This window comes from Thamnophis sirtalis, unplaced genomic scaffold (assembly GCF_051295495.1).
Source record: "Thamnophis sirtalis isolate CommonGarterSnake01/CBP01778 unplaced genomic scaffold, rThaSir2_p1.2 scaffold_7, whole genome shotgun sequence".
Classification (NCBI taxonomy): Eukaryota; Metazoa; Chordata; class Lepidosauria; order Squamata; family Natricidae; genus Thamnophis; species Thamnophis sirtalis.
The window spans coordinates 19,928,963-19,954,571 of NW_028261387.1; the positions used below are offsets into that span (position 1 = coordinate 19,928,963).

The window sequence follows — 25,609 nt, forward strand, 5'->3', positions numbered from 1 at the left end:
TGTATATTAAGAAAGGTTGTATCTCCCATTTAGAGATAGAAAATAACATGGAGAATATATGTGAATACTCCCTGAGTATATATTCACTATGTAAATAAAAACAAGAACTTAAAAAAAATAACAAACATCTTTAGAAGACCAAGAAGTACTGTTATTCTTTTGAATATGATAGATACAAAGTTTACATGATGCACAATATAATAATATTCAAAACTTTTAGGCACCTGTTAGAGTTTTTTGGGATTTTTCCAACAGTATCGAGCTCCAATATTTCACAAGCACACACACATTTGTGCAACTACTTAATACCTGGAATTAGTTTAAATATTAATATGTCTTTCCATAGCACAGCATGCTTTAGATGTAGCACATCTACATCTTGTACAACTCCTCACAATCCTGCTGGCTGCCAACAACCAGTCAATTGGCTTGCAAGCAGATCAGCAGGCAGGTAAATGGCTGCTGCCAAGTTGGAGAGGGAGCAAGGGGATACAGGAATGGCCAGGGAGGTGTGGCACAAGCCAAGCATGGGTTGGGATGGCTGCTGCTGGATGAGAAAGAATCAATCAAAGGCTGGGGAGTTGCACAAATGGCCAGGAGGTGTGGCATGCATGCAGCAAGACTTAGGGTAGCTGTTGATGGCTGGGGAGGGTGCATGGGTGACCAGGAAGTTGTGATGTGAGGACAAGGGTTAATGAGGATGTGTAGGTAGCCAGTAAAGCACAACACCTGGGGTCTGGGGAAGTGTGCAAGAGGGAGAGACTTACTCAAACATCTTACAATTTTACCTATTGGCTTCCACACTGATTTTGCTTGAAAGAAGCTAGCAGATCATAACCATTATAAGTGTGAATTGGTAGCCAAGTGCTAAATCATGATCCCATATTTATGGGAATGCTAGGACAACAGGACCATCAAGGATCATTCGTATCTACCATTTGTAATTTCAAACAGTTACTTAATGAGGAACAAAACACTGGTAGCCTCCCCCCGTCCAGTGCGATCCCACAGAGTTGGCCTCCTCAGGGTGCCGTCGGCCAGACAGTGTCGGCTAGCGACCCCCAGGGGGAGAGTCTTCTCTGTGGGAGTGCCTTCCCTCTGGAATGAGCTGCCCCCGGAGCTTTGTGACCTCCGGTCCTTTTAAAATGTTATTGTTAATCTTAATTGGGTTTGTTTTTGGATACTCTTATATAATTTTCTTTTTAACTTTTGTAATATGTGTTTTTTTTTAATGTGGTACGCCACCCTGAGTCCTTTGGGAGAAGGGCTGCATATAAATCCAATAAACAAATAAACAGAAACAATATTGCAGTGAAGGGAAAACACTAGTCTCCTTGTAAGTAAGCCACAGTTCCTGATTGCAAGGGCCTGCAGACTCAGGGTGATTAGCTTAAAGGCTGCTGTGCCAAAAGAAGAGAGGTTGGAAAAGAAGGTGGTGGAGGAAGATGCCAGATACCTAAGAAGGATGCCAAAGGGGAAGTGCTGGTTATTTTCTTCTCAAGGCCTGTATGGCTCCCACACCCATCTATGCTGCCCAGTTGGGTTTAGACTCATTGGCCAGGCACTAAATAGAGCTGGTTCCTCTACCAGATTTTCCTTATGAAAGAAAAAGGAGCCAGAAACTTCACAAGAAGACAATATCTGTCCCATTTTTCTCCCTTGGTATGATATTGTGAGAATTTTTCCTTTTGTATGCTTGGTTTGAACTGCTAGCACCCCAAAGATACTATTTTGTTTTCAACCCTTGATCCCGAATGCTGAAGTATCTGGGAGGAATAAACTGCAGTAAGTTTTCAGTAGTTTTGGATTCCTGTGTTTGTTGTTGTTCCTCATGAGCCAGGCCACTGCTTCTCTGTCTACAAGAGACTGTACCACATACATATACCAAGTAGGATTCACACATCATCCTGTCCCAGGAGACGTTGAAAAATCCAGATCCTGAGGATGAGCCCATTGAAAAGAAGGAAAGAAATCAGATAAAATTTGATGTACATGCAAACCTTGCAAATGTATTTTAGAGACACATACTTCTTAAAGAGCAAGCTAATTTGCAGGCATAACAAAAAGGAAAACATTGCTAAAAAGCCTCTGTTGCCTTTATAACCTGTTCCACTAAGTGAACGCTATGCATTATGTGAAATATAGTATTATACTAACTGAAGAGTGCTGTTTTGAACATACTTCGTATACATACACATTATATTCTATGGTAATTGTAAGCAATTGGACCAGTGCAATTTTACTTTTGACTGGTATCTAAATGTTCATTGTACCTGGAGAACAATGTATTTGGATCCATGTGGTTCTGTAAACAATTCTATCAAGCTCTCAAAACACACTTTATTGAAGCAAAGGCAACTCCCATAGCAATATATCATGTTCCTATCTCCAACTAATCAATAGATTCTCACTCATATTTTATTTGTTTCTTAAGAGCAGGATAAAAAAAAAACAATCCAGAACTAACATTTTTAAAAAACCAACATATTACAGATGATGATATAAGTACAGTTTTTAGGCAACACTGGCACAACAAGATCTTTTATCCAATTCTTAGGAATACTGAAACCTTATGATGAATCAGATCTAGGCCAAAATTCTTATTTTGGGAGCATTTAGGAAAGGGCTTTTTCTATACCTACTTGGAATCACTGGCAACTACCAAGACAGATTTTCATTCTATCATGAGACAAGGGAACCTACTAAGTGCCAAATATTTATTCTGTCACTGGGCTTCTTTACTTCTGGGCACTTTTTTTTCAGATGTCTTCTGAATTTATTGCAATTGAGATTTACATTTGTCTCTATAATTATGGTCACTTAAGAGTCTCCCTTAATTGAAGTTTATAACTAATTAGAAAAATTAGCAAAGTAGTTAAGAGAAAACCTGCTCAGCCTTTGACCTGACCTGAAAGGTTCCAGCATCAATTTTCTAAAGTATACAATGGAGTAAACAGTAAACGCTTTAAGAACATTTTCGGGGGGGGGGGGGAGATGAATGTCAGAATTTCTACATCAGTCCAAATCAAATTCACCGTGGAAATGTCAAAGAAGTTAATCTATAGAAAACAACATCACACCAACTCAAGTAGTTGAAAAGTAGTACTTTCAACCCAATGTAACTATACCCATTTCCAAATAACAGATTAGTGAAGAAAGCTACAATAATAAATATTTTTTTTAGGAACGCCCTTCTGGATTGTCCAAACTGACTGCATGTTAACATTCCCAGCATATGTAGCCGATGAGTATTATGTGATACTGTTAAGTCAAAAAAGAAAGGAAACATTAAAATAATAAATAATATGGTAATGTACAATTTAATAGATGAATAAAAGGTTTACATAATGTATTTGTGTGACCTTTATACTTAAATGCTTCCTTCCCAGAATAACTTCTTGAGTTCAAAGGCGGAGAAATTATTTTCTTAAAAACCCAACATGGGATTTAGCAATTTGTGAAATGACTACTCATAAAGTTACAGTATGCAATTTACAAATATTCAGGCACAGCAGATCACAACTAACTGCCCTTAGAACAAAGCCACACACTTTGCTTTACCAAATTATATACCTTCGTGCTTCACATTTTCCAGATAGAAGACTTTTCAAAGAAAAGGGCACTTTGAGAGAAAAAAGGAATCAATTTCTCCATTTCTCCTTCAGAAAACAGCTTGAGGGTTGGGTGTTTTTTTAAAATTACTATAGCTCAGCCTCTACTGTTGTTTGAATAAATTTTTAGAGGAAAAGTACATTTAATTTTTAAAATGGTTTTGAAAATATATGCATTGACATAAACCTTTAACACTAGCTGCTTCTGTCTCCTGTACGATTAATATTAAACTTAACATTTATCCATTGTCTGATAATTCTTTCTGCATTTAAGTCATGCTCTGTTAGGCAGTTACAACCCACTAAGCAGTATGTTGGTACTGCTGAATTATAAGATAGCACATGAACTGCAAAAACCTATGTTTTAAGATTGGAATTCCAGTTCCAGAACAAAATACACAAACAATCCAGATTGCACTTTATTTAGTATGTTATTCCTTTATTTGTTTCCCATACATTTATGTGGTTTTGTAAATATCAATATACTGAAATGAAAAGATAAACATTTCTTTGCTGCTCTTTTTGTATAAAAATATGAAATGACATTAATGCTTACAGTGTAACTCACAGATTAAAAAAAACAATGGAACAATTGAAGCTATACTGCACATTTGTTCAGGGAAAGAATCCAAAATGAGCAAACACAATGAGAAAACTGTCATAAGTATTTTTTTTCTTTTGACCAATTAAGTGCTGTCAAGTTTGCATCATCTCTTTTTCCTATATAAATTTTTGTTAAATTAAAATCATGTAAAAAAGGGAGGGGAGAAAGAAAGTAAAGCAAAAAAAAAAAACCAAGTATAAGAAAAAAGTTGACAAAAATAGAAAAAAGGTGAAGAAGTGGCTTCCAATATTTTGCATAGCAGTTATAAATTTCTTTATTTGTACATCCCTTTTAGAGGTTCAAACTTTCTTTTTCCAGTTTCATGATTTAATTTCTTTTCTATGTCCAGTGTAACATCTTTTTCACATCATTCTTGTAATCTCTACTTTTAAAATCTACTTTCAAATCAGTCTCAATCTTGTCAAGTAAAACTTGTTCCTCTTTCATGACATCTTTTAAACATGGTGTAGCTATAGAGGCGGATATTCCTAAAATTGAGTCCATTGCTCAAAAATATCCTTCAGTATTTGAATGTTAAAATATTTTGCTTAATTCTGCATTTCTTCTCTTTTAACTGTAATCTTTAGTTCTCTATAGTATCCAATTTTTAAATTTTTATTTTAATATGCTTTTTAAAGAATTCAAAAAGCAAAGGATTTTCCGCTGGGAAGGATTCTTATCATTAATTCCAAAATCTTACTTAAAATTTATGTTGACCCTTAGTCCATTTGTAACTTTCTAAAATCAACCTTTTAATTTGTTTACTCCTTCTCTAAAGTTTTTGGAAGTCCTTAAACTTATATTTAATTTTTTTATTGCTAATGACTGAAGGAAATTCATCAGATGCTGTAAAACCCAAGTTAGTTCTTACAGATGAAAAGCAGTTAACAAGCAATTTCTGAAAATGATTAGAAAACAAAGCATACAAGGCAATATCCTTTTAAAAACGCCAATTATGGCTTGAGCAAGATGTCTATTCTCTTATCTCCCAGAGCTGGAAATCCCCAGTGACTACTGTCTTGTATTCTCCTCATAAGGAGTTACTGTCTGGAGCACTTGAGGGTAATCTCAAGTCCTTTCCTTGTCTACTTGCTGGCTCTTCATTTCACCATGGTCGTCAGCTCCACTTCTTCCAAAGCCATTTTCAATTTATCAATTCCCCCCTGGAAATCCTCTAAAATAGGAAGAGCAGGTTTTACTGTCTGTATTTCTCCTGAAGAAAAATATACTTTTAAAAAGTATTTGTATGTATGTATGTATGTATGTATGTATGTATGTATGTATGTATGTATGTATGTAAATATGTATGTATGTATCAGTGGTGGGTTGCAGGCGGTATGCCCCGGAATGGGCGTACCGGAGCCTGCCCGGAGCACCGGGTACCGTTCCGGTACGGTGCTCCAGAGGGCCCACCTGCCCGCCCTCACTCCTTACCTGTCTTTAAAGTCTTCGCCGCTTCTACATACACATACGGCACATACAGCACCTGTGCGACACTCCACTGAGCAGCTGGAGCGTCGCGGAGGCATGCAGAGGCATCAGTGAACAGTAAGACACATGCGCGCACTGCGTGCTAGCGCTTCCTGCTTCCATGTGGATGACGCCAGGCCTGTTCCAACTGTACTGGTTGGAACAGGTTCCGGAACCTATAATTGGTATGTATGTATGTATGTATGTATGTATGTATGTATGTATGTATGGTCTGCTGATTTCCATAAACCTTTAAAAAAATTAAAACTCTAATCTTAGCTAAGGTATTCAACTAACAATGGTCATCTTACAAGTATAAAGGGATCTAGTTATATCATCAGTCATAAAAATATAGAGGAATAGAAAATCTATGAAAATAAATACCATGGCTCAATAAAAATTTTACAGCATTCATTCTATGTTCCTAGTCTTCAACTGACACTTGTTAAAATTGATTATGCTTTTACTGTTATAGCATGGGGAAAGGAACAGAGGCAGAAGCTACAATTTTCAAGCACAGAAATCAAACAAACTGATTCACCTTAATGTTTTATTCCATTCATATTGACTTTCAAGAAACAGTTCATAGCAGTTCTACACTAGATGGGATACAATCCCACATAATTCAGTACCACACTGAAAATAAATAAGTTGAAAGAGATGAGCATGTCTTCTGAGATAGTTGTATAGATCTCTCACAGGTATTTTAAACCCACTGGCAAAGGAAATGCTGCCAGAGTGAGAAGAGACTTTTGTCATATATTCACACAAATTCGTCAGGTCACAGAACCTACAGAAATATCCTCTACATGGGTGGGAGAAATAACCTGTATCTGGAAAGAAATCCCAAGATGCCTAATGTCACAGACAATCAGCTATTTTAGTGGCTTTTTGGCTGAAAGAAATACATGAAGCTTGGTATGCACAGAGTGCACGCAATTGGTAGGCTGGGATTTGAAAATGTGACTGTATCTCTATTTCAATTTATGTATGCTCATGTTCCAAATGAATGCTTGCACAAGCCTGCAGGCAAAAGTAACAAAATGAAATTTCTTAAGAGCTCAGAAGAATCAGTACATGAATAGTGTGCATGAATACACAAAGAATTGGTAATGTCATTTAAAAACTACACAAATATTTCTCTAAGGCTTAGCCTGATTTGATGGAAAATTGGCGAAAGCCCTTGGTCTAAAAGCCAAATCTGGTCTGTTTAGACGTGACACTCTAAACCAGGGATGGCAAAGTGGCAGCCTCCGGCCGGTGCATCACGCGCAGGCCACGTCCACCCCAGCTCCGCAAAGGCAAAAAACATCACAATATGTCATGTGATGTCACGTGACACGATCGAGTTTGACACCTATGCTCTAAACAAACAAAGGCAGATTACTTGCTCATTAGCTAACCCTTCTTTTAGCTGCCTGCCTTCGTGCTACCACAGGCCACTAAAATAGCTAAACTTCCATAATATGGATAAACTGAACAAACATATGGACAGTGAAGATATGGGCGATAAGGAAAAAAATGATTTCTCAAAAACCCAGCTGTGGTTCCAGTAAAAAATTTACTTGGCTGTGTTGTCTTGAGGATGCTTTTCTAGAGGAGTAAAGCAATTCTTTCTTACCACCAAAATCTGATTCACCTTCTCAAGGTTTTAAGTTAAAAATACAGTATTTTCTAACTTCTATTGTTAGCAAATCTTAAGGCCTCTATGTCAAAGGAGATAATTTGTTTCCATGTTTGGTTTAGAACACTGCAAGTTCCTTTGAAAATAGGACACTTATGGAGCAATTTTGCATTGAGTTACTCCAGAATTAATGGGAGAACGAACAAATGAATGAATGAATGGTGTGATCAAAGATTGCAGATAACTGTTTATAGTGCTAGTATATAAAATCATGTTAGCTGTAACCTTATCTTGTAGACTTAACTTGTAAGGAAACAAGTTAATTGAGTGATATATTGCAGGTTTTCATTAAAATAAATATATCTCAGCTACTCCTTCTCTATTTTTTTCTTGAGATCTCTTTCAATACCAAAATAAATTTAACATTATAAATAGGCAGAGAACCATTAGGTATGCTAAGTTTATTTATTGCTGTGTGATTTAATTATTTAGTTTAAATCAAGATTATTGATCAGTTGAAAAACCTTTAATTGATTAACAGGCTTTGTACGGAGAATGTGCTGAGTGAGCTGGATTCTGGCTATTATGTGGTACTTATAGCTTTCAATTATAGGGCTAAAAATGCTTAGCATTTGGTCCCTAAGAGACCAATCAAAATAAGATACATTTTCTGTATTAAGTTGTATGATTTAAGTTTGTTCCGTGCTTTTCAATTTGATATTATTAAACGATACTGAGCAGTATCTGTTGCAAATGCACACAGGTAAATTGAATTGTGTGAAATCTGGAGGCAATGGTATAAGTAGGGTATACATTCATCATTATCTTTTGACAACCTTATAATCCATTGCGGGGTGGAGTCTGGGCAGCTGAATGGAGCTAGCAGAGTGTTTAATGGCTGAATGCCTTTCATGTCACCAATGCGGAGTTATATTCAGCAGATATATTCTCAATGTGCCCAGAAAGTGAAATATCTGCCTCTACCTAGGATTGAACTCTCAGCCTCCTGATTGTGAGACGAGAGTTCCACCTCTAGGCTACCACACCCCTCCTAAATAGGGTATTCATTGACCTGAAAAAAAATATGTGTCATCAGACTAATTGAAATGATAAACTGCAAAGTAAGAAGCTTCAGAAAAAAAATCTAGCAGCATCGAACAGTGATAAAAAGATGTACAAATAGCAATAGCAATAGCAATAGCAGTAGACTTATATACCGCTTCATAGGCCTTTCAGGCCTCTCTAAGCGGTTTACAGAGAGTCAGCATATTACCCCCAACAATCTGGGTCCTCATTTTACCCACCTCGGAAGGATGGAAGGCTGAGTCAACCCTGAGCCGGTGAGATTTGAACCGCTGACCTGCTGATCTAGCAGTAGCCTGCAGTGCTGCTTTTAACCACTGCGCCACCTTGGCTTTTAACCACTGCGCCACCTTGGCACAAATACTTCATTAAATCTCGGCATTGTTTTATAAAAATGTTACACGAATTATTTACCGAGATACAATCAACTATGGGTCTTGAATTATTAAAAATCAACTCTGCTCTCCTGAGTGAGGCATGCTTCATTCTAAGGAAATATGGCTCTCTAATCTCTGATAGCTCTCAAATTTCCTAAACATTTTGTAAGTCTTTGGGTTGTTAGAGAGCACTTGCTATATTAAAATGCACCTCTAGAGGGTTTTCAAACAGCAGCACAAATACTTGGTTGTGCAATTTTCTTCCAAGATAAGCAAACCTTCCTTTCTTATAGCATTGTCAGCAAGAGATGCTCATCTGATTGAAAACACTTATCAGCTGTAAAGTAAAACTAAATTTGACTCTCGCCAAAGCAAAGTTGTGTATGTTTTAAGCCAGCATGCTGTCTGGGGAAAAAACCCTTAAACCAAGAGTACATTAGATCACTTGTTTTCCATAGCAATTATCCTTGAAGTAAATTGAGTGGTTTACTTTCAGTAATGTTGGACAAAGTTATAAATAGAACTTCATTAGTTACTACTAATGGATATGCGAAGTTCACTTTCATGCTGTTTGAAGACTGTAAATTGGCATCTTCATTTTGATAGGGCTCACTGTAAAATGTACTCCTGAAACAGTAGCTTTATTTTTAATAAATATTTTTCCTTCATCTTGTTAATAAAGATTATATTAACAGCAGGGAGAAAGTAAATGATAGTTCACATAGAGGAGGGAATTGATTATATCCCAAATGCAAGCAGTTCTATTAAGTAAATTGAAAAAAAAAGAGAATTTTTTTATTATTCTTCAATAGATGGCAATTTTACATGTTATGAGCAACTATAGCCAACTGCTATTTTCAAATGAGATATATTTTTCTCCTTTTTGATTTGTTGACGGAACCTGTTAAACTCAACAGGAAAACTCACCTGCGAGACCGCCTACTGCCACATTCCTCCCAACGGCCGGTGAGATCCCACAGGGTGGGCCTCCTTCAGATGCCGTCAGCCAGACAATGTCGGCTGGCGGCTCCCCGGAGGAGGGCCTTCTCTGTGGCTGCTCCGACCCTTTGGAATGAGCTACCCCCAGAAATCCAGACCTTACCCACTCTCATGGCCTTCAGAAAAGCTGTTAAAACCTGGCTATTTCGGCAGGCCTGGGGCTGTTGACCTCATTGTTGAGGTCCAGCCCCGATCATAACAAATGTATGTGTGTTGATTTTAACCTGTTTTTTATTCTTTATTTTTTATTTTATTTTCTATTATTCCTTCCCTTGTTGTAAGCCGCCCGGAGTCCTCCGGGATTGGGCGGCCTATAAATCGTACAAATAAATAAATAAATAAATAAATAAATAAATAAATATTACTTGAGAGAGCTTAGGTGTTTTTTTCCCCATCTTGTAATTGCAGTCTGAAAAAAAGATGGTAATTTAGGTGAAATATAATTATTTCTGCCTTATTGTATCAGGAGAATAGCTGCCAGTCTTCTTATTCCCCAACTAATTGTTCTTTCTGTTGGAGAAAGAACAGTAGGTCTTATCTGGCTGCTGTGAGCAGTTTATATCAGATTTGCAGTTTAAGTTGCTGAGATTTGCCATAGTCTTGATTCTCCAGGGATGCAGTGACTATAGGAGTCTGATAGAGTGAATGTAGGAGAAGAGCAGGTGGAGTTAAACATGGCATCAAGTTAGAAACATTGTGTTCCCACAAGCTTTCAGAGTCCAACCCCTCTTGAATTCCATTGTCCTTTATCTGGCACCAATCTAGTGTTGAACTTTAATTTACCAGATTCTTGTATATAGGCTTGAATAAATCATCTATGCTTCAACCTTACAAATAGTACTGATTTTTTACATCTGGCCACTAGTGATTGGGCAATGTGTCATCATGTTATTTGGGACTTCATTGACTTAGACTTTGATGCAGATAATAGAGTGGAATTATCTGTTACCTTGGGCTGGATCATATGTTTTCTAGCCTGAAGAGGACTTAGCTACATGGATCCAGAAGACTATTATGACCTTGCTTCAGGAGAGGATGATATTGATAGCTATTAAAGAAATATTCAGTATTACTGAGTCTAATATTCTTCAAGACTGTCTATAAGGGCTGGAGATTAGAGGAAATATTTTAATATAGATTTGGAATGTTTTACATTCCTGGAGCAAGTCTCTGATGGAGGAGATACTGACCTGGAGACAATTCCTTTGTGGGTTTCCTCGGAATTTGATCCTCTCCCCCCCACACTTTTTAGTTTTATGTGAAACCATTGAAATTCAGGTCCAGTCATGGGACAGAAATGGCATTGGTTACTCTAGTGACCTTTACGTAGACCAGGACTTAAATGGGAAGTGTATACCCTCTTTGTTCTATTAATACCCTTTAGAGCATTCAATACCATTAGCTATGATATCCTGCGCAAGGCTCAAAAATAGTATCTGCGGGTGGGAAAAGAGGAAACTCTTTTATAGTGGTTCTCTTACTACATGAATGGTCAGTCAGTAGTCATGATAATATCCTGTTTGGACTACTCCAATGTACTGAGGTTAGCTTTAGAGAGGACTCATAATTTGTGTAGGACAGAGTGATGTGAGGTGCTGATGGTATAACTTGCTATTGCAGGATGAACCTTAATTTCGAGATCAGAACGAAGCGAATTGCATCTGTCCAACCATCTACCCCTCCATCCATTTCATACCCCATAGCAGTGGTGGGTTTCAAAATTCAAAAAGAACCTCTTCTGTAGGTGTGGCCTGCTTTGTGGGAGTGCTTGCCAGCTATGTGACTGGGTGGGAGTGGCTTGGCAGTCGTGACTGGCTGGGCGTGGCCCAACTTGTAAAATGTGGTGAAACTCACTTAACAGCGCTCTTGCTTAGCAACCAAAATGTTGGCTCAGGAACTCTGGCATTGAAGTGTGCAAGTCTTAAAGCTGTCAAGTTACAAGATCCTTGCACCCCTAACCCTTTAGAAAAAAAAAACCCAGGGGTGTTCAAACTTGACAGCTTTAAGATTGTGGACTTCAACTCCAAGAATTCCTTCTCCAGTCATGTTGGCTCAGGAACTCTGGCATTGAAGCACGCAAATCTTAAAGCTGTCAAGTTACAAGACCCTTGCACCCCTAGCCCTTTAGAAAAAAAAACCCCAGGGGTGTTCAAACTTGACAGCTTTAAGATTGTGGACTTCAACTCCAAGAATTCCTCCTCCAGTCATGTTGGCTCAGGAACTCTGGCATTGAAGCACACAAATCTTAAAGCTGTCAAGTTACAAGACCCGTACACCCCTAACCCTTTAGAAAAAAAAAAACTGGGGTGTTCAAACTTGATAGCTTTAAGACTTGTGGACTTCAACTCCCAGAATTCCTCCTCTCGCTCTTCATCTTGATGATGTGCGGACGGGCAGGGGGAGGGAGCTGGAACCGGTTCTAAACAGCACTGTAGATTTGTGGAACTTCTTCTATAGAAGAGGTTAGAACTGGCAGGAACCCACCCCTGCCCTGTAGATAATTGCAATGAATACTGTTTTCAGGTTAACAAAATAAGTGTATCTGTGGCTCTCTTGACTCAGAGTCAGACTTTACTAATCCATGTTGCCTGAGGTAATTATAGTTTTAGTTCAGTATATCAGGAGGTAGGAAAGTTGGAGAAGACTCTTTTGGCTCAGTTGGTATCATTTCGATAGGAGAGACAGTGCATGCCATTTCCCACTGGGAAAATTATTTAGCAGTTACCTAGCAACCTCACTAGAAAAAAAAAGATCAGCAAGGTCTAGCACTAATACTATATAGTTAAAATATATCAAAAGGCTTTAATTTTAGGCAACATGCTGGACCTTTAGTCTTCCATTCTCTTTCTGTTGTAGAAGAAATTCCTGGGTTCTCAGCTGATTTACATAAACACCATACTGTTGTTTCCTAATAAAGATGAAGAATTCAGATCTTGGCCCCTAGTAGGGTAATCACAGTTGGCACATAAAGAGAATGCAGATTCCCTATAATAATTTAATATACTAGGCAGAAATCTTATAGCGGTATTACACAGACTATTTCCAACTCTTGTATTCTGATTGGCTTTTACATTTAAAGTTCATAACTGACCATTAAAAGGAAATTGTGGTCCCCCCATCTCCCTCCCTCCCTCCCTCCCTCCCTCCCTCTCTCTCTCTCTCTCTCTCTCTCTTTTGGTAGAAAGCATTCAAACAGTGCAGGAGGAAAGAAGCTTTGAAATAACAACAACAACAACAACTTGAAATGGTTCAAATGGCTTCTTTTTGTTGCCTGTTTTCGCTTGGCATATTTTTTCTTACATAGGAGGTTGAAAGTTTACAAATATTTTTGTAATCTAGAACTCTTTTAGCCCCAAGAGAAGAAAAGAGATTGCAATATTAATTATCTTATTTCATATAGGATTTTAAAAGTGTTTATATATTACCATACTGCTTAAGGAAGCTGACAACATAATAAATATGTTGAACTGTATACATAGTTGTATTTCAAATAAAATACAACATTAATAGAAGCCTTCTTCTCTTTCTACCATGTAAGTGGGCATGTTTTGGAGAGGTTTATGCTTTCCAATGGATAAATATAGATGAAACTCTCTAAGTAATTTCAACTGGGCAAATAATTCAATGAGGGGCTTTGCATCACTCTGGAATACATAAAAAGCACCTGTCTTCATGCCACGGAATCTGCTTTTTCAGCTGTTTCTGTATGTGTTTATTCACATAGCTATTTGACATGCATGTATGCGCACAGCCATTTAGCTTCATGTTTATTCCAGTGTCTAGAAAATGATGCAGCAGCTTTAATGATTCAAGGAGAAGTGCTTTTTATAAAGTGCATTTTGCAAGGAACGTCTTGATAAGAATTACACAGCTTTGTTAATAATTAATCATATTAACCACAAATGTTCTATTTTGGAGAACAGTAACCACAAACCCTTATCAGAAATATGATCTGCACTATTTTGAGTACCCTTCCTCTCTTCTGTTATTCTACTTTTTTTAAAAAAACCTTGAAAATATTGTTTTGTTAATCTTTCTGAGCAAGTAGCAGCTATTGATTTTCAGTAGAAAACTAGTGATGCCACCTATCTATATAGAGGTGATAAAATTTCTCCTTGCTGTTCCAATTTTCTGAAGTGGGAAGGATTTAGATTGATATATGTATGTATGTATGTATGTATGTATGTATGTATGTATGTATGTATGTGTGTATGTATATATATATATGTGTATATATATATATATATATATATATATATATATATATATATATATATATATATATACACATACATATACATACATACATACATACATACACATACATACATACATATACATTCATACATACAGCTTGGAAAGAGAAATGGGATTTGGAAACATGGCTATTTTTTAATGGGTATGTGTTTTTCAATGACTGATTATTTGATTTTGATTTGGGATATGTATGTTAACGATAATTTCTGTTGTCTGATTTTATTCTTCTCTATGTTATTCTAATATCTGATTTGATTTTTTTTTAGGCCTGTTATGGACGAAATATCAACGGAACCTTTAAAATATGCAGAACAGCTTCCAGTAGCACAAATAATACACCAGGTATCACTTTGTTTATTGATATTTCGGTCAAGAATAAGTAAGGCTTCAGTCTTATAAATGAAATGCTTGTATTCACAAATCGTATGGAAGCAGAGATCTCCATTTAGGAAATGCCATTATTTAGAGTACTGAAAAGAAAGAAATAAAAAATCCCGAATGCCCCTACTAAAATTTTCCTTATGAAGTACCAAGGGAAACCTCTAGCTAATTGATTTCAAACATTTAATTAATAAATGTTTATGGTACAAAGTAGAGTTAGCACGAGTTACGGCTGTGAAAGAATACAGATCTGACTTTTTAATAAAGGTGAAGAAGGCAATGAAACATTAAGGGAGGAGAAATGATAACTCACTATTAAGAAAGTGGAAAGCACGAGAAATTAAAAATAACCCCACTTTGATTTTTTTTGATATAAAGAGAACAGAGAGAAACTGACAGATTTCAAGATTCTGTTATCATATTGTACAGAAATAAAGAACATTCATGAAACTGTTTCTTGACCTTGTCTATCTCAAAAGCTGTGGCATGCCTCATCAGGCATGAGAAGCACAATGCATGCTCTTAATAGGCACATAGTCACGACTGCCTCTTTAGTAGTGCTGTTCTCTGCTTCTTTAGATTAAGAACAGAGTCACACAAAGGACAGTCTCAGCAACATCTGTGAGTCAAAACACCACGAAAAACAGAAATAAACTAGCATCATCAAGAAAATATTGGGTTTTTTTGTTATAATGATTTAATTAAATGTTTTACAAAATGTACAAATAAAAACTAACATAAACTAACAATCAGAAAGAAAGATAACAAAGAAAGAGAGATAAATGAAAGGGGGACAAAAAGTCATACAAAAAAATGATTTATAACTTCTTTCTTCAAGGATAGAAGAAAAAACTTACATTCAACTTTATTAGTTTAACACTATAATATAGTGTTCATTTTCCCCAAATAAAAATAATAATTGTCAAATCCATATGTCATAATTTTTATTTTTTTCATTTTCTGCAAAAAGTCCACAAAAAGCTTCCAGTTGTGGATAAATTTCTTTTCTCTCACAAGAGTTGTTAATTTAACCATTGTTAACAAAACCTCAATGTTGATGACTTTCTATGCACGGGCATATAGTATATATAGCATACTATTATTAATATTGAGTTAAAAAGACCTACAATAAAACCTCAATTAAGAATAACTTGAAAACTGCCCATGAAGATAGAATTAGCCACACTTGTTTCATGCTTATTTGGCTTGCTGATTTTGCTAATACACAATTTGTTTCTTCGATTATAATTTACATTAAGGAGAAAGATTTCCATCTTACTTTGTAAGACAAATCTCAACAAATACTATGAAAAACAGATGTACTTATACTTAAAATATTTATTGCCCTTTATCAGAATGGAACTCTGAGCAACAAAAGTTATTTAGAGCCTATATAGCACAATGGAATTAAACTGGTATCAGAGCACAGCCATAAAATACAGCATATAAAAGTTACGAGGCAGACTTGATGAATTATACAAATTATAATGATTGCTTAAACAGAAACACAATCTGACCACATGGTGATCACATCATATTCAAGAGGCAGAGCTTTGGATTCAAAACCTGGATTTCAAAGAAATAGAAAGAAAAGCATTGGAAAAAAACATAAAATAATATTAATAAATTAATTCTTACATTTGTGAACTTCTGGCCACCCAAGTGATGACAGGATTACATCTAAACAACAATAAAAACAAAGTTATAACATATTCAACCATATCTACAGTAGGATCAGTTCTAGGAACATCTGCAAAAGATAGTAAAAAATATTAAATTGAGGACCATACAATTGATGCCCTGTTCCTTTTTGTGTTGGTATTGTAGAACAGTGTTTTTCAACCACTGTGCCGCGGCACACTAGTGTGCCGCGGCACAGTGTGAGGTGTGCCGTGGGAAAAACACTCGCCCCCCCCTTCCCCCCCCAAAATCGTTTTTAAAATGCCTCTGTTGTCTTGGGAGCCTTCGGGGCGAATTCGCTTAATCTCCCGCCGCCGTCGTCCCTTTCACCCGAACCAGAGCTACGGCAAGCCCCGTGGCCGTTGCACGCGTGCGCGATCCTATTTTCTCCAGGGGACGACGAGCCCGAGGGAGGGAGCCGCGCAAGGGTGGGGCTTGTCATTGCAGGCTCTGGGCTGACCCTGCCTGAGAGCAGCTGCAGCTGCAAGCCAAGAGAAATTGAGAGAGAGGGAATGTGCACGTTGCATGAAGGCGGCGGCGGAGGAAGCAGCCCGGTGTCGCTGCTCGCCTTTCCCGCTCTGTGCTTGGGAGAATGTGTGTGTGTGTGTGTGAGCAGCCACCGACCTCTTCCTCGCCCGCGGAGTCGCAGGAGGAGGCCAAGCAGAAACGCCCCCGCGTCGCGCCACCCCTGCAGGAGACAAGCGGCAGGAGACAAGCTTGCTGCGGGCCGGCAGCTCTCGGCTGGATGAGCGGCAGGATGACCCGTGCCAGCCGACCTTTTCGTCGGCAGGACTCCGTGGTGCATCGGGGGAGGCGATTCCTGTCTCCTCGCCCCGCTGGCGCTCTCCTCCATGCCGGCCAACTACCGTGTGGCTCGGGCGGGGCGTGCGGCGCGCCTGGGATGCCGCTCTGCCCTGCGAGCGCCTCTGGGGCTTGAGACCCCCCCACCCGCCGTTGCCGCCCGCCTGCTTGCTCCCGCTGCCGCGCCGTACGTGAGCCCGCGCTGGGTCCGACCGGCCGCCCTCCTGGACAGCCGGAGCTGCGGGGGAGACATTTCGCGCGGCGCATTCCGTTCGGGGCAGGTGGCAGGTTTCGAGCGCTGCCTCGCCGTGAGCCTCGACAGAACAGGACGCCCCAAATTGGAGCAAAAGGGGCGGCGCGCGACCTGGTGTCCCGCTTGACAGGCAGCGACCCTGGAGCCGCGCCAACTGAGGCAAACTGATGTGGGGACCGGGAGCCCACAGCCCGCCCGCTCTCCGCTGGGGCACAGGGGCCCTCTCGCTGGCTTCAAGCCAAAGATGCCCAGCCCGGCCGACGGCTCCAGGGAATAAACGAAGGACCACTACCAGGGCCAAAGCGCCCCTCTCGTCCTCAAACGTCCAAGGGAGCTGCAGTCCCGCGGGGCCAGGGTCCGCCAGGAGCCCTGCGCGGCTGAGAAAGGAGTCTCGTCCGCCGCCCGGCTCAGCCCAACCCTCCCCTTCCAACGGCCCGACCCGAAGAAAGGGAGGGAAGCGGGCTGGGGGGGGTAGAGGCTGACCACTGGCGGTGTGGGTAGCGGAAGAGAGATCCCCGTTTGGACAAAGGAGGTCCTCACCTTCGCTCTCCAAGACTGCCCCGGGCAGCCGCCTGCCCATCACCAATGCTCCCTTCCCTGGAGGAGGGGAACCCAGAGGCAGCCCAGGCTGCCAGGGGCTTCCTCAGGATGGGACAAATGTGCCGCTCCCCTTCCCTGATTGGAGTGATCAGCTTCGTGGATGTCACTTTGGCCCTTCCTGCAGCCCCTTCAACCTTCACTGGGCAGGGAAAGATCCTTCCAAGCTGACCGGGCAGGGGACCCTCCCCTCCCCCCCACTGCTTGGGTCCTCCTTTCTGTCTTCTAGGCCCTAGAATTACTTTATATATAGTCAATATAGGCACAGAGTTAATTTTTTTAAACATTTTCTAATGGTGGTGTGCCTCGTGATTTTTTTCATGAAAAAAGTGTGCCTTGGCACAAAAAAGGTTGAAAAACACTGTTGTAGAAAACATATTTAATAAAAGGAAGAGTTTTTATCACACATTGTCCTTGACATCTAAACTTTTTAGCCTCCCCCCCCCTCCCAACATTCCTGGTCACTGTTCAGGCAATCTGTGTCTATCTGTCTTGGTCACTTCTACTAAAAAAATGGAATATCTTTAAAATAATTCTAACTGAAATGTAAGTATTGTACAACACAGGGGTCAGCAATCCATGGCTTTGGAGCCAAATGTGGCTCTTTCATCCCTCTGCTGCGGCTCCCTATTGCTGAAAATATATGTCACAACCATCAATGTGCGACACCTGGTGACACACAATTTATTGAGCTTTTCGACGGTTGATAGGCCGATATATGCAGTGTTATCTTCATTTTAGATGTCAAAAGAGTTTTGTGGATCCCAGTGTTTTCTTTTCTGTAGGAAACAGGTCTAAATGGCTCTTTGAGTGTTTAAGGATGTCGACCTCTGGTCTAACAGCACATCCTGGCTCCTTTCAGCACAATTGTTACCAGACGTTTATGTGTAACTTTCCTATTCCAGCTTTAACCATATTTAATAGATGGCAAGCTAGCCAGATTCTGTCAACTAAAAATGACCTATTATCTACAACTGCTGTGGCCTTCAGATTCAGTTGCCTTTCAACAAGGGCAGACAGGAGAATAAATGGAAGTTTGCTAAGTGGCAAAATTGCTGGCAATATCCCCTGGATATTAATTATTCTTAAGTCTGTTTCCAGGCATCTTTTTCAGTCAGGTTGCTTGAATTTTCTTGCTGGAGGCAATGGTAGCTTTACCTGAAAAGAAACACAAGGTTTATTTTCAATCTTTGAAGTATACTGGTCTTCCTTGCAAGATTTCAAACCTAAAGGAAATTTAATACTTTAGGCTCAATTGGGCCCCTCTGGGAAGAATATCTGATGTGTTTTGAACACGGAAGATTAGAAATCAGGACCAGTTTATATGTCAGGATTTCCCTTGGTGCTGTCAGAGCCTCAAATGACCCTGCAACCCGCAGATGTCACATTTCAAATTCTCTGTTCATGCCTGACTCTAAGCATAAATGAATTAAACAGCAGAGTAGGCAGTAAGTCAATATGTTCTTAACTGTGAGACTGAGCAATGAAACAGTTGAGGATTGTTTGGAATAGGTAAATAGAAACTGCACCAAATGGTTCACCTACAGGAATAGCTATGATGGGAAACAGAATTAACCTTTAAGATGGTTGACCAGATGAAATGTCACAGTAATATTTTTACAGCGCAAAAAAGTAATATAACACCGGTGGGTTCATTTTGGCAGCTTTGTGCCATTTTGCAGTGGATTGCGTTGCTGAGTGAAATGAGAAATGGGTTTTTTCATGCATTCGGGATATTTCAAACAGCAAATGTTCATATTATGTAATTCTTTGGCAAAACATCCTACCAAAGCAATTACCCGACTGGCTCTTTCTAGTGTTGCATTTGTGGCCTTTTTGAATGTCCCACTTTCAATTCAGATTTTGGACATCAACTCTGAATAAGAAAGAAACAGGTTTTACTTTAGGTCACACACTGTAATTTAACTGAAACATTTTGTGGCATAAATTTATATAAAATATAAATATAAAATCCATTTCCATTAAAAGATTTACTATGTACTTCGCTGTACTGGATTACCTTCCACCAGAGTGATTTGGCAGCCAGATGTATATTGAAAACATTATAAATATCATTACATTAAGAGTAGTTCTCACATAGGTTTTGTTTTGAAATTTATCATATACATGAGGGAGCAGAACACAAAGTTATAGAAAGGTTTTTTTTAAAGAAAACATAAACCCCTTAAAGTAGGCATTATTGTGACATTTCAACTATTGAACTCTACTGTAATATATCATTTCCTTAACCAAAAAGTTTATTTTTAAAATAGCTTATTTTCCTATGCTTTTAAAAATATAAATAAGAAAAATTGGTGTTGATTTCTGCATGAATTGGTAAAGGAATATTTGCAAAATAATGATTGATTTTTTTTATTCATATAATAAGTATAAAAGAGTTTGGTACTTCCTATATTATAATATCAGCCAAGATTTACACAGATATATAGTGAATTGGCAGCCAGATGTATGTTGAAACCATTATTAAAGTCATTAAGTTAAGAGTACTTCTCACATAGGTATTGTTTTGAAATTTAGCATATAAATGTGGGAACAGAATACAAACTAAACTGCTAGCTTTAGAAAACAATCTAACAATTTAGCTTCCATTTTGGACACAACTTACACAATTCTAAATTTCATACTTTTTCACAAAAAACTGATACAGAAAGAAGCAAATTCAAAGTTTCCAAATTTTGCATAGTTTTTAATGGATTTACTATATTGCTTTAAAATTTAATGACAACTGCAAATATCCTTTGTTTAGGAAAAGACGTTCTGATTAAGTGGTTCACAGCTGGTTTATTTGCTCCATTACACTATGAATTTCTGGCAAACTTCAGTGGGGCGCATCCCTAGTTTACCTGGAAGCTAGAATAATGGCATTCTTTGTAGAGGTTGCTCTCTAGTGGATTTTAGAGATAGTGCCTCTTGATTGAATTTTAGATTGCATCCTTCAAAGAAATGATAGAATCAAATGGCCTTTATGGGTGTAATAAGGTACAACAAGTTTTGGTCTATGTTCTTCCAGATTGTTGGGTAATGAAAGGAGTGTGTAGAGATTGGCGCCCAATTATAATTTGCCCTTGGATGCAGGGAACTGATTTGTCAAGTGCTGGGGAAATCAGAAGATTCAGCCAGTTCAAATGAGTATAAAGATTCATTGCAAACTTAAGCTCTCTATAAGAATCTGAACTACTAACGGTCAATGAAAACAGACAGTAGATAAGGGTAGAAGGAATTCAAAGTGGGCTGGACTTAGATCTCTTGTAGATGCAAAGGGACTCATGATTAATGATGTGTTTGACCCCCTCCCTTGGGCTCAGTCTGGTAACCTACACTGAGGAAGCCAGGAAAGTGGATGGGTTGGACAACAAGGAAGGTAACTGCAATTGCCCCTCCTTAAACCTGGTATTCTCAATATATGCCTAATGTGATTCTGACAATCACTAATTGTTTAAAATGATTGAAATGGAAATAAGGATTTAATTGATTTAATTGAATAAAACAGAGAAACTGTAGGGAGTTAGAAGTATCTTCTGTACAGATCTTTATATATTTGGAAAGATGCAGACATAATTGATTAGTAGTAGAGATGATTAAATATGCAGCACAAAGAAGTACTGTTTGGACTGGGGAACTTTTGCATGGGTATTTAATCTGCCTTTTTAATGATGAAAATTAACCCTTTCTAAGCTGTTTTTCTTCCAGAGACATGTGGTATCTTATAAAGATTAAGCCCACATCATCCAGTTTCTGTTTTAACTTGCATATTCAAACCCCATATCTCCAGTTGACTTTAATAGCATTTCTGTTTAATATTTGGAATTATTTTCTTATTGATATTTTTTCCTGCAGCATATATACCATATATTTGATGCTAAAAATTATTTGGTTGATTTTCCATTGACATTATGTGTCATATTCTTTGCTGTGCTAACTATTGTTGCCTATATAATGTTTTTTAAGTATGATAGTATTCCTGGTGTTCTTCTTTGCTTAGTGGTAAAATATGAAAATTGTGGTAGTTGGCATCATCATTATTAACACTGTTGGTTTTCTTTGTATTATTGTTATTTTTGTTCTGGTTAACAAAAATCATAGATCAGTGATGGCGAACCTTTTTCTTATGGCCAAAATTATGTTCATGCATGCTATCACGTGCGTATGTGTGCCCACACCAATTCAATCCTCCCTGCCCACCTGCGCATGCACGCATGGTTCCCCTGCGTATGCGCATGCAACACCCCAGGCTCCAGAGGCTTTCCTGAAGCCTGGGAGGGTGAAAATAGCCTCCCTTGGCCTCCCGGAGGCCCTCTGGAAGCCAGAAATGGATCGTTTCTGAACTTCCGGTTGGCCCTTTGGGCCTGTTTTTCACACTCCCCAGTCTCTAGAGGCTTTCCTGAAGCTTGGGAGGGTGAAAATGGCCTCCCCCAGCCCTCTGGAAGGCTGAAAATCAGCTGGCATGCCAGCAAATATGGCTCCACGTGCCATCTGTGGTATGCGTGCCATAGGTTCGCCATCATGGTCATAGATGTTATGGCGTAGGCATTAGGATTATCAACACACCCCAAGTTTCTCTTCTAATGGAAGAACATATCAAGACAAAGAATGAAGACAAAGACTTAGATATTATACATATAACATTGCAGACAAAGTAGTATATACTTCCTTATTTTTCTGATATTAGCACATCTATGTTTGGAATACCATAATAATTTAAACAAATATTTTTATTTTAACTACTAAATTTTTCTATGCTATTTCTTCAGCAATAAATCAAGTCGTTTTACTAAAAAACAAGCTGATTTAAGGCATTGCACCTGAGTTGTTTAAAAGCAAGGCAAGATTTAATCTAATTCAAAAATCTTTTAGTGAGTTTCTTCTTGCAATGTTCAAATAACAAGCCTCTTCCCCAGAATTGGATAAGTTATTTGAACATAAGGACTGAAGGCTGACAGAATTCTGCTTGACAAATGCTATTATATTTATTCTGAACATTGCCAAACTACATTGAGCAACTTTTAAAAAAATGTTTCCAAGATCCATGTCAGAGTTGAATATAACTGACATGAATATATAGCAAAACATGTATTTATTTCTTCAGTTTATATTCCATGCCCTTTATTTCTACAACTGCAATTCTGTCTCTTTGTATTGATTGGCATTTGTAGAAAATGAAAAGGACAACCTTTTCCATATCAATTCAAATCCATCCTTGCCTATCTGAAATGTATTCTGCTCTTCTTTCAATCAAAATAATATGGTTCTAGAGTCCTTAGCTGAAAACTCAGCTTTGTGAATATGTACTCAAGCAATGAACACATTTCTTCCTATAAACATTGAAATCTGCCATTACGGGTTGGACTCCCCCTTCAAATATGCCATGATACCCATATTGATAGTGAAATTTTAGGTTTGAAGAAAGAAACCCATCAAAATGATAGTGTGGGGTCTAAAAGTTTAGAAGAAAAATATAACTTCCTCAACCTTTCCCTGAATTGGAGAACCCCATCTTATCTTTGTGAATGACATTTCATTAAGTGGTTAATTTAATCATCTTAATCAATTAAAAGTCTTCTGACTTGATAGAAACCTACATCCAGACATGACCATTTTTATCCTTTCTACAAAGCAATATATTTTTGAAAGGCCTTTAAACTAGCATTTAAACTAGCCTGGAAAGTCAAAATGTATCCTAAAAGGCAGTGGCAAACCTGGTTGCCAAAGAAACTATTTTTAAAAATGCCAATATGGCCATCAAAAGTTGGATTTGATTCGAGGGACTAATTAGAGCAGTGTTTCTCAACCTCAGCAACTTTAAATGTGAGGATTTCAATTCCCAGAGTTGAAGTCCACGTATCTTAAAAGTTGCTGAGGTTGAGAAACATTGGATTACAGTACACATAGTCCTTGAATTATAACCATTCATTTACTGAACATTTGAAGTTCCAATGGCACTGCAAAAAAATGACTTATGATCTTTTTTCACACTTAAACTGTTGCAGCATCCCCATAGTCACCTAATCAAAATTCGGATACTTGGCAACTGGTTCATTTTTGTGACAGTTGCAGTGTTCCAGAGACACACGATCAACTTTTGCGATCTTCTGACAATCAAAGTACATAAGGAAGCCAGATTCACTTTATAGTCCTGTCACATCAACCACAATGATTCACTTAACAGTGGCAAGAAAACTAGGTCGAAATGAGGCAAAACTAATAACTATCTCACTTAGCCATGGGAATTTTGGGCTTGATTTTGGTCATACGTTGAGGACTACCTGTATCTTTTCTGCCATTCAAAGGGAGTTTATTATCTGTAATGAAAAGCATCCCCCTCAGTATCCACACTGCAGACATTGTATTTGACTTTTTATATGGTTGTTTTTAAGGGACTGTAGAGCTTACTATTATTATTTCCAGACACCTTTCCTGCTAAAATACAGAAAAGGCTGTTTCTTTGCAGATTGCATGACTGGTAAGTATGAAGCATATGAATGGGAAGTGATGCCCATCAGCTCTGGCTGAATGCATTAATGCTTGCCATTTTAACCTTGTCAGCATTTGCTGGTGTTATCTATTGAGAGGCTATGTCAACATTGCAATCCAATGCGTGAATTTATTGAGTGGGGGGCAGGGGGAGAAACAGAGAGGAGAGAGAGAGAGAGAGTGAGTGAGTGAGTTTTTCCAAGAAGTTATCTCTTATCGTTTTTAAATGGAAATGTATTTACATTAAAAATAATCCAGCTTCTCTGAAAAAGAATCGGCCCACAGGTTGGTCAAAATACATTCAATTACACCCTGACTGATCTAGTTCCCTTTGATTTGTTAAAAATAAAGTGGCAATTAGCACACAATAGATTTTTATTAGTCTCTGATAAAAATGGTGAAAGAGATTTAAAATGTTAATCAGGCATGGAAAGTATATGATGAATGAACAAATGCAGTTCAGATTTTTAGTAGAAGGAAGCACTAACATGCTTTGATTAGCAGGTGAAATTGCACTAGAAAAGCTGATAAAATACAAAGAATCCAAAAGTTGATCACCTGTGTGATTATATTGCAGAGGCAGTTACGATAAATGAAAATTACTGTCCTAGTAATTTTACATTGTTATGAATATCTGCCATACGATAGATCCTAAGTGCCACAAAACAGAGCAAGATTTCTACTGTGCAGTTCTCTTGGGGGGGGGGATGCAAATAGAAATAAAACCATTACAATGTATTGTGTCCCTAAGTGTAATTCACAAAGGAAATCTTAAGAGCATAGATATCTAAAGCCACAAAAAAATAGATGAGTGTTGTGACTCAGCAGAAGTTTGCTGTGAGTTGAGTCGGGATGCAGGAATAACAATGCAGATGGGGCTCGTTAGTGTGGTTTTCTGGAGATAAAAGGACTGATGGTGCCACGCCCTGGTTGCAGAAGTCAACATTCGTCGTTCGTGCATGGTTCATTGTTCATCGGTCGTGGTTTGTTTGTGAGAGACACTTGGATAAGTGATTTGCTTTCTGTAACCCTGATTCAAAGAGACACTTGGAGAAGGGATTTGCTTTGTAAGAGATCTTTGTTTTTGCATTCTGTTATCTTCTTGCCAGAGACTTTATTTATGTTTATTTTTGTGCTTGCAGCCAGCATGAGCCGAGGCTGATAAAGTCTTTGCTTTTAAGTCTGTCTGCCTATCGTCTGTGAACGAGCGGAGATTGGGGGTCAGAACAGATGAGTAATAAGGTCACCATATTTTGTCTTCTTACTAGTATGATAGGTTCCAGGTTCAGGTTTTAAGATGTCCAATGGGAAAAAATCCTGGGATGGACATTGCAAATTAAGAGTTGACAACAACTAGCTAAATGGACTGCCGATCTCAAT

The 25,609-nt window shown here is 38.4% G+C and overlaps 1 protein-coding gene across 1 annotated transcript in view; it reads left to right on the forward strand.

Annotated features, from left to right (window-relative positions):
• PIGK (phosphatidylinositol glycan anchor biosynthesis class K) overlaps positions 1 to 25,609 on the forward strand; it is a 104,096-nt gene that overhangs the window by 51,252 nt on the left and 27,235 nt on the right. The window contains exon 10 of the mRNA XM_087719448.1: positions 14,292 to 14,367. Within this exon, the coding sequence (XP_087575574.1) occupies positions 14,292 to 14,367 (76 nt within the window). The remainder of the gene's footprint in view (positions 1 to 14,291; positions 14,368 to 25,609) is intronic.